This window comes from Bolinopsis microptera, chromosome 5 (genome assembly GCF_026151205.1).
Source record: "Bolinopsis microptera isolate Bmic1 chromosome 5, MBARI_Bmic_1.0, whole genome shotgun sequence".
Classification (NCBI taxonomy): Eukaryota; Metazoa; Ctenophora; class Tentaculata; order Lobata; family Bolinopsidae; genus Bolinopsis; species Bolinopsis microptera.
In genome coordinates, this window is record NC_087076.1 from 19,022,809 (window position 1) to 19,032,493 (window position 9,685).

A 9,685-nucleotide genomic window follows, 5' to 3' on the forward strand; every position below is an offset into this window, starting at 1 on the left:
ACAGCAAGCAGGGATGCTGTTTATTTGGCACAAAATATGTAGAATGAACCACCATATCAAGGATAGCATGAATACACTCTGCCTGCCTCTGGGGAAGAGGAATCTGGGGAAATCTATCGTGGAATGAGTCGGGGAATTTAAAAATGCCCGAATGCCGAGAGGATGAAAACCAGAGAAGAGTCTTGAGATAATGGGCTTAAATAAATAGCATGAAGATGCTCAAGATAATGAGTTATCAGCAAAAAAATAGGAATTATGTCACTCCGGAGTCGTTTGGTCCAGTTTCTCGGGCATAAAAAGGCCTTTATCGCGATTCGCGAAGTTGACAATAATAGTAATATGTTGGTTGTCAAAGATGTCATTGATGGAGAGGTAATAATGCTGAAAGTATTGCCCCCGCAGTTGTGTAATATCTGAGCACTGCCCAAGAAATTGAGAGACAGTCTCTTCTTCATCGCCGCACATAGGACAGGCACAACGGTCAAATTAATACACAAAATTGAGGTTCGAAAGAATATATATTTATCGTGGACAAATCTATTTGTAATCTTACCACCTCGCAGCAGGATGACAATAATGACCACTATAACACCCTGTTCACACTTCACCCTACCTCTGATGCTATACCACTCGATTAATGAAATCCCCGCGTTACCTGATCAATAATCTGTTAACCTGTCGAGTACCGGGCGGTAAACTGCGGTAAAGAATTGGAACACCTCGTGATATGACTCCGGTTTACTGTTGTAAAATTTAGGAACTTAGTCATGATCACCTTGAGCTTCACGTTCAGTGTTCTTATAATCAAAGGCTACTTTTCACCAATGGAATTACAGCTGATATCTGAATCAGAAGTTTTAAAACTTCCCAACTTTAATTTTATGCCCAAAACAATGCTTTATTGTCGTAGTTTTCATGTAAAAAATATCGCAAGGCAACAACCATGTTGTGAAACATTTCATCTTACACTTCCACCTCCTCAGATACATATCAAACATGTCAGAGGAGAATGCCGGACACTACAGAGCTAAGGTCACGTTCGGGACCCTGACACTGGAACTAGACGCAACTGTAACCCACCTTAAGTTCCTGGAGCTGTCTACTTCCATACCACTTCCGGTGGAGTTCAACACTTACTACTTAACCTGTCGGTTTAGTGGTATTATTGGAAAAGCAGTTCCGCTCATCACCTGGTTCAAGGACAACACACCGGTGAGTTAATAGAGCTAGTGGGTATCTGGGGGTGGTTAGCGGGGTTATTTATTCTATTATTTACATTTTTACTGCTGTCATCGAATTTTATCAATTCAGGCTTTGGAATTTGAATACTATAGTTGTTTTCCCGCTTTGGGAATAAAATCAGGACTGCAACTTCCCGACAAGAATTATATTTATCTTTTTCTAAATTAGCCTCGCCGAGATTTATTAACGATTTGAGGGTTATATGAGTACTACCATCTATGGTAAGATTATAAGAAAGAACGCGACTTTAAATTTATAATCGGAGCACTATACCAAAATGATGGAATATTGTTAATTAAAATTTCAACTTCAAGCTCTAGTCGCGCCAGAATGTCAATTCATTTAGCAATGTTACCTTGTGGATTTTATTGACTGTAGTGCAATGACAAGTGATTCCGTTTTAAACGAAATTAGAGAGTCAAGAAATTACCTTGTCTGTCGTCATGAGAACAATTTTGGTGGGTTGTTCTTGATTTCGTCAATTCACCTGCCATTAATGACACTTCACCCGTCAGTGATCCTTCTGTTTTCAATTGATCGTTCCCTATGAAATTTTTTGATATCCAATACAATAGATTGCATAGAGAATTTATGGTCGAGAAAGCAAGTAATTCAATATTGCATGAAATATAATTTCTGATATCCAATGATACTCAGATAGCACAGAAATAAACCCGGTGAAGCTTGCAAAGTTAGCATATCATTTAACCACTCCTCGTGTCCTCAGTTCTCGAAGATAGAAAACGGCTTCATCAGCACGAACACCCAGAACGACATGACAACAAGCAAAGTGGTGATAACCCTAGCTAACTCCACTTACCACGACGGGGTCTACAACTGTTCGGCTACCTACGCTGATGTACTGCCCACGTTCGGGGGCACCCTCAAGTCTCCTAACAACAAACCTATCACAGTGCTCTGTGAGTTATGTTTTGTGTGTGCTTTAGTTTGTGTTGTGTGATAGTAAGGATTCAAGAGGAGATGCCTGAATTATAATGTAGGACTGATAATTTAGTCCGCTCATAATTTAGTCCTAATCGCTCATTTTAAATGATTGCGTTTTAAGTCAGGTCTGGCAAGCGTACCCTGGATATCCCTATAACTGACTATAATCTCAGATACGATTGACATAGTTGCACCACTAACTTCGAAGGAAGGGGAATCGATAACAATGAAATGCCGGGGTAGCTATGATCCAAGTTTGGGAACCAAAGACAGCTCAAGTTATAAGTTTGTCTGGTTCTACGGCGAGCAAATAATCCAAGAGGTATTATTTCATATTTATGCAGAATATATAAATGTAACCTTTTAAATCTGGTAAAGTTTTTCTAATATATTTATAAATGACTGAAAGCTGAAAAAGTACGACACTGTGCCATTAGCAATCGCGAATCAATTTGGCTATCAGCCTGCTAAGGAGGCGGCGGGAGCCAAGTTACTTTTTATTTGAAACTTGAGATACCAGTCTGACCAGTGAATTAGAACTACATCTGCAATCACCAAATTTTGATTTGTGACCCAAAACGATCATAACCTGGCCAGGTATTAAATTTCATATGATACAATTTTAGAACTTTTACACCTGCTTTTGCTAAACCTTCCAACTTCTAAGTTCTCACATTGCACAAATTTAAGTCACTAAACGTAAACGTTTTTAAATCTAAAATCTCCGGCATCTAAAGATGTTTGATAACATGGAATTTGCAGGAGTCTATTTTTGTTTAGCATTGAGAGCATTGAGAGTATTAAATATCTAGTTCCCTTACAATGAAAGGTAATCATACAACTAACACCTAAAACGTATTTACCAGTATAATTGACCGAAACACAATCCCTCAGAAATCCAGCGCAATAACAAATAACGGGAAGATTATCGAGAGTTTGTACGTTATCGAGGAGGCAGGGGGAGTGAACAACGGTACCTACAGCTGCAAAGCACTCTACATCATGAACGGGGAGGAGTTGCCAGGGAAAACTACTCAGCACTCAAGTATTTGTCGAGGGTACGTGATCAGCGCTAGCTACATTATTCTCAACATTATTGTACATTTCCCATTTTATGCAGTTTTGCTTAAGGTATTTCAGCACACGGCCCACGGGACCCTGACGTTGGGGTTAAGTAATTTATAGGTCGTTTGAAATCGAGATATTAATTTGGCTCCCGAAGGTCATGTTATCCGGAGCCTTATTTGAGTGACCCAGTATCTGTCTGATGAATGATCATTTATCAACTATTGACAGTCGGGCACTTAACATAACACCTACACTACTCTCAAGTTTTCATTAAACCGTTATTTTCAGAGATTTGTACTTTACCGGTGGTTGTGGGTGGAAGCTGGCATGAGAAAACAGAAGCTGGAGATCTTGTTCCTAAAAAAGACACAACAGCTTTTGCTGGGAAAGTTTTGTACCTCGTATGCGCACCTGACTACACCAATAAAGGTGGGATAATAATCTTTATCTACGTGAAATTTGTCAGCTTGTTCTTTTCAGCACTTGAGACACGTGCCAATCTGTTAAAACGTGCCAATCTGTTTAACTCAAATTAACGATCAATTTAAAATCACTGACAATAAAATTGTATCCAACACTTTCACCTCAGGACCTGCCTTCAAAGTGTGTCTCCCCGGGGGTTCTTTCAGCGAAAGCTTGACCTGTGAGAAGAAACCAGAGGACGCTAAGTGCCCGAATATAAAATCGTCAGATGAAGGATCATCAAGCTGCGCTGTGGTGGATGACTTATTCTCTTGTAACTTCACCTGTACTACCGGTGTCATTTATAACGGGAAGTCTCTTCAGAAGTGGGAGGTTAGTTCTATCATCTGAATCATGTATTAATATTATAGGTGATAAGGAATCCATCGCTAATCTACGGCACAAAGGGACTGAAATTAATTTTCTATTTTAGATACTAGACATAAGATTTTTACTGTAACGACCACCCTGCAGGTCAAGACTTGTAACACCACGACCAAGCTCTGGTCAGATCAGGTGACACCCGAAGCGTACTGGTCCGTTTGTACGGTTGAGGCTGAGCCTGCAGGCAGATATTATCGTGTTGACGTCCTGTTTGAACCCAACGTTGACTGCTCTCAAGTTCCCGACTTCCCTGCCCAGCTCAACACTTTTTTCACAAGCAACAAGGACCATTACAAGTGTATCAAGAACCAGCAATGTCGTCTACTATCATCGGACTCCACCTGTACCGACAACGCTAACAAAACCATCACCATCTCCTTCACCATGAGCCAGCTGGTGACCATGAGCGATGACAGTATATTTGAAGCGTTCGACCAAGCCCTGGATATCCACATAAGAATTGGAGTATTTGTCCTGACCAAGTCAGAAGGGAGGAAGAGATCAGCAGGAGTAGTAACGGCGACAAGTTACTTAGACACCAGCTGGATAGATTGTGAGGACGGTTGGGGTCGGGTAGAGGAGCGTTGTGTGCAGTGTCCTGCTGGGTTCAAGAGCAACAAACAGACCCGGTACCCCTGTGAGATCTGCTCTGGTGGCACCTTCACCTCACTGCCTGGTAAGGACGAGTGTACCAGCTGCCCGGAAAATACCAGTACGCCCTCTAACGGGGCTACATCAGCTGACATGTGCATGGTCCTCTGTAATATCCCCAAAATTACAAACGGCAACACTTTCCCCTTCGTCAACTTCAACGTTACCTCCGATCAGGATGTAACTATCACGTGTAACTCTAACCCGTCTGATTTCCACGATACTTCATATTACGCTCTAGAGTTCGGACAGGAGAGTGTTGTTAAGTGTGCCACGAAACTGCCAGACTGCTACAGAACCTGCTCCCTTACTGACCTACCGGAAAATCAGGTCTTCTTGGGGTCCTACAAGGTAGGCGACTCAATCACCTACAGAGAAAGAATCGGCATCAAGTGTTCAGACAAGTCCACAGTTTTTGCAACGTGTGGTGAGGAAGGTTTGATATCCATACCGGTGTGCGGCAAGCAGATCGTTGAGGAGCCTAGTTCCCAAAACATTGTGTGGTTGGTTGTTGCGGTTTCTGTTTCTGCATTGGTTGTGGCTGGTGTGATAATTCTCACTGCCACCATTGTCAAGAGACGGAGGGACGCCGCGGAGAAAGCTGAGAGTGACATGTCGAAGAGTATCGCTCTTGCTACAAATATCTACTCAGGACAAGAACAAATTGTTCTGTCAAGACCCTTCGATGCACAGGCTTTCGTCATGCATGTTCAGGTTAGAAACATATCCCTCGGCCCTCGAAAATTCCATTCTACCAATATAACTAATATGATATTAACTCTCTGGATCCAATTCTCAGCTGAAGATTCCAAACTTTAAGATCATAAGCTAGATAATTATCAAATAAAAATTCAGGAGTTCTCAGCAAGCAACAACGAGAAATTCCTGGAAGATTTTGCCAACATTCCACACGGAGATGAGTCGAGTAAGACAGCAGGACAACAGGAGGTTAACCTCAAGAAGAACAGATATCAGAACGTCATTCCGTACGATTTGTCTCGTGTAAAACTGGTTCTGAAGAAGAACGTGCCCTACTCAGAGTACATCAACGCTAGCTTCATTAACGGGTATGCTTGATTATTAAAATTTGTGGCTCATCGAAATACTTTATATGCCATATTTTCCATAATAGTTTAACACCGGGTTCGTTAAAATCATTGGTATTAAAATTGGTTTCATTGTTGGTAATCAGATGTCCTATTAGGTATACCCGACCGAAGGAGTACATAGTTACCCAGAATCCTTTGAACAACACCAAGACGGACTTCTGGAGGATGGTGTATGAGCACAGATCATTCTACATTATTTGCCTGTGTGACGGCGACCCTGATACCCCGGTACTAATTTTTAACCCAACCCTTTTTTGACGTTTTCTGAGTGTACAACTACAATTCTTCAGAACTAATGTGTTAAGTACTGAACAATCTTCCCTCAGAACAAGTGTGCTAAGTATTGGCCGGACGAGGAGTACACGTACGGAAACCTGCGAGTCTCACTTCTCACAGACACCCTCTACCCCAACTTTATAGAGCGAACATTCGAGCTACTGCCGACTGGATCCAGTACTGCGGTCACTGTAAAACAGTACCATCTCACAAACTGGAGGGGTCCCGTCCCTGATCAGGCTGCTTTCATAGACTTTATTTATTACACCAGGTTCCTTACCAAGGATAGACGTGAACCCGTCATCATTCATAGCCCGTGAGTTTTACTTATACTTATTGAAATTCAAATCACGTAAAAGTGTACATGCTATTCATTAATTCATTGATCATTATTATTTAAGCTACTCCGGACATGAATAACTTCCTTTATCTAATATTACATTATTGAATTAGAGTAACATAATGCTGACTCTAAAACCACAGCTAGTACTACAGTAAACCCCCGATAAAGCCCCCCCCCCCCCCCCCCCCTAAGTTGCTACTGGACTTCAATCCCTTTTTGCAGGAGCGGTGCTGACTATGCGGGAGTTTACGTAGCACTCGACTACACACTGGATAGACTGAGTAGGGAGGACACTATCAACGTGTTGGGTGTCACCTCCGCCATGAGAACTCAACGTGTTCTCATGATTCAGAACGAGCTGCAGTATATCTTCGTTCACAAGATAATCGCCAAGATTATCAACAACAAGCACTTCGAAAATCTCAGGGACAACCGCTTCAAATTTAGTAAGTTGGAAATTTATTTCTTCGTTCGCCATTTTATGTTTCGCTTTTATGGAAACTTGGCCACGTTTTGGCTAGGATTCTACAAAATGATTCACTGTGACTTCATCTTCAGCTCTTCGTAAGATAAAAGAGATAAGCAACGATACGATAAAGTGGGATAATTCTTGATAACCCTTAACTAGAAGTGACCTCTGATCCTGGGTTTTATTTTTCCTACACCAAAAATCTGAATTGGTCGAAGTCGCTCTTGATAGTGATAGATTTTGTAACCATTATGTAATAAGACATTATGAGGTTTAGCTCATTAATTAATTAGTGGTAATATAATGAGTTATGATAAAGTAATGTGATCGTGCTGCATATTAGCACCAGTATATTACAAAAGCTGTATAGAACAGAAATATAATAATACATTTAGATGAACAAATTAAGTTCTCTTAAACTTTGCAGCAGCATTCAGGAAAGACCTTCTACATTCTAGCCATGTGATTGAATTAATTGATAACGTTTTAATGTTAAACTCTGGAAGTTTTCATTATCTTCGATGTTTTTAAATATACTTAACTATGTGAACGACTTCTGCTTTGTTCTTGCCGTAAATGGACTCCAAAAATATGTTGAAATTTCGATCATATCACAGAACTGTTATAATGTATAAATAATTAACTATAATTTAATTCAGATTATTGAGAATTTATTTATATGGCTTCATGAACTGAAATTATTTCTTTGTTATAATGTTATTGATGATGATACCAGATGTTGTTCAATCTCTTCAATTGTTCATAAACAATAAAGTCCAGCTCCAAATCTACAATTTCCCGTTTTTGATTTTGTTATGGAATAAAACTGAAAACGTTGTGACTGTGTGTTGTGGGCCTCTACTTCTATTCTTACAGTTATAAAAACTGCGTATACTATTATGTACATCATACAGACAATATCATTTGGCGCGCGCTATATTTCCCGCGAAAGCACATACAATTACATCTAATTGCGATTTGATACGTATGAAAAAGTACTATAACTTGCTTTATTTTGATTGACGATGTCAACCCTTCCAGATCGTTGCTCTTGTTGCAACGATCTTGTTGCAACGATCTTGTCGCAACGATCTTGTTGCAACGATCTTGTTGCAACGATCTTGTTGCGAAGCAAGAATGCTAGTTTGCGCGTCGAAGCGGCGAAGTCCTCCAAGCTTTATTTTGCACTAAGTTGACGTGTATCGACCAAAATTGAACGGGAAATCATTTAATAGACATAAAATAACTTTCGAGACACCTGAACAAAATCTACTCATGCTGTTGTGCTTTTTACGGAGAAATAGGAAAGTTGCTCTATTAACCAGAGCCCTCTCTACGCGTCATGCAGTATGCGTATACACATGACTATGTGAAATAAGACAGTAGTATAGCGATTTTGAACTTGGCATTTTTTGCTACACGTTCAACGTTGCATCTTCACATAGCCATGTGTCTACGCGTACTACTACTGCGTGACGCGCTTGTTTCACAAGTAGAATAGTCTTTGCCGCCTTCGCCGGTCGCGCGCTACTGCAAGCGAGAGGGCTCTGGTTAGAGCAACGGTTGCAGTACCAAGTACAGCGTGTGTCAAGGCATTTTCTTGCGCCGCCCAGTGCCCAGTAACATTTCAATATGTCATGATCGAGGTTAAATAAGCTGATACGGTAAAATTACAACTTATTACATATTAATATGTTTTCCATCTGACATCGCCATTTTTGGAAAACTTGAAAATTGACGATACTCAAAGTGCAGAGGTTGTAATAGTGTCAGTTTCACCAAATATCTTAGATGATGATTAATCACTCTACACTCGACTGTCACCAGTCACGTAACTTTTTCAACCCGTTCTCTAGCTGGTCCTGAACAACTTTTCGAAACCCTAACCCTCTCATCTGATCCCAACCCTAACCCTAACCCAATCTTTCACAAAAACAACCCTAACCCTAACGAGAAATTAGACTAACTTCCTTATACGGTCATATCACGTGATCGAGACAGCTTTTCGCCAATATCTCGTCAGGGGAGCATTTTAACCCTATGTCATGGGGGGGGGGGGGTGATTCAGAATCAGTAGGCAGTGCGCCATCGACCGTAAGACGCGCACGCTGACCATTGAATGGTTTTTAGCTCTTATTTCGGCCAGCACATTATTTCGGAAACAATCAAAAAGCTATAATACTTCCTATATAACAATTTTGTTGAAATTTGGTCAGCGTACGTAAACACTTATGTTTTACTGAACCTAAATTAGTTTGAGCAATTTCGATGGTCAGAATTTGAGTTATCAACGGATTTATACCTATTTTGTCATTTTTAGACCTCTTTATCAAGGCCAATCTCTCCCAACTAAATTAGGTTCGGTAGTTAAGTATGATTGGAAGGTTCTGACAAATTTTCAGCATGATTCATGTTCAGGAACCGAAGATATTATAGAATAATACGACAAAAATCAACGAATTTCGTCAAATTACGCGACTTTTACACCTAATTTTGCTCCAAAAGCCGCGCACCATCAAATATGGCACCTAGGCGAAACTCACTGATCATTCCAAAAAGGTGTGACAAAATTCTCACAGTCTCTATACTAGAAAACAATGGTACAAAAATTTTGAAAATCCGAGCAAGTTTATTTTTATCGTGCACCCCCTAGAATCAGCGTCCGAAAATACGTCGATTAAAGTTGGTTACAACCGTCAGGGGCCCTTTTAGAAAAATCTCGAAGATCGACTGTAG

The 9,685-nt window shown here is 40.5% G+C and overlaps 1 protein-coding gene across 1 annotated transcript; it reads left to right on the top strand.

Annotated features, from left to right (window-relative positions):
* Positions 1 to 996: 996 nt before the first annotated feature.
* LOC134815519 (uncharacterized) lies at positions 997 to 7,741 on the top strand. Its single transcript, XM_063824059.1, has 12 exons — positions 997 to 1,212; positions 1,970 to 2,162; positions 2,361 to 2,509; positions 3,082 to 3,232; positions 3,544 to 3,684; positions 3,845 to 4,050; positions 4,192 to 5,466; positions 5,608 to 5,819; positions 5,957 to 6,089; positions 6,188 to 6,453; positions 6,703 to 6,926; positions 7,039 to 7,741. The coding sequence occupies exons 1-12, from the start codon at positions 997 to 999 to the stop codon at positions 7,092 to 7,094; spliced, it is 3,222 nt and encodes a 1,073-aa protein (XP_063680129.1). The 3' UTR covers positions 7,095 to 7,741.
* Positions 7,742 to 9,685: the final 1,944 nt, after the last annotated feature.

Coding starts and splice junctions, on each gene's coding strand:
- LOC134815519 (XM_063824059.1), top strand. CDS start 997: ATGTCAGAGGAGAATGCCGGACACTACAGAGCTAAGGTCACGTTCGGG. Junction 2,163..2,360: donor CAAACCTATCACAGTGCTCT/GTGAGTTATGTT, acceptor CTATAATCTCAG/ATACGATTGACATAGTTGCA. Junction 4,051..4,191: donor AGTCTCTTCAGAAGTGGGAG/GTTAGTTCTATC, acceptor ACCACCCTGCAG/GTCAAGACTTGTAACACCAC.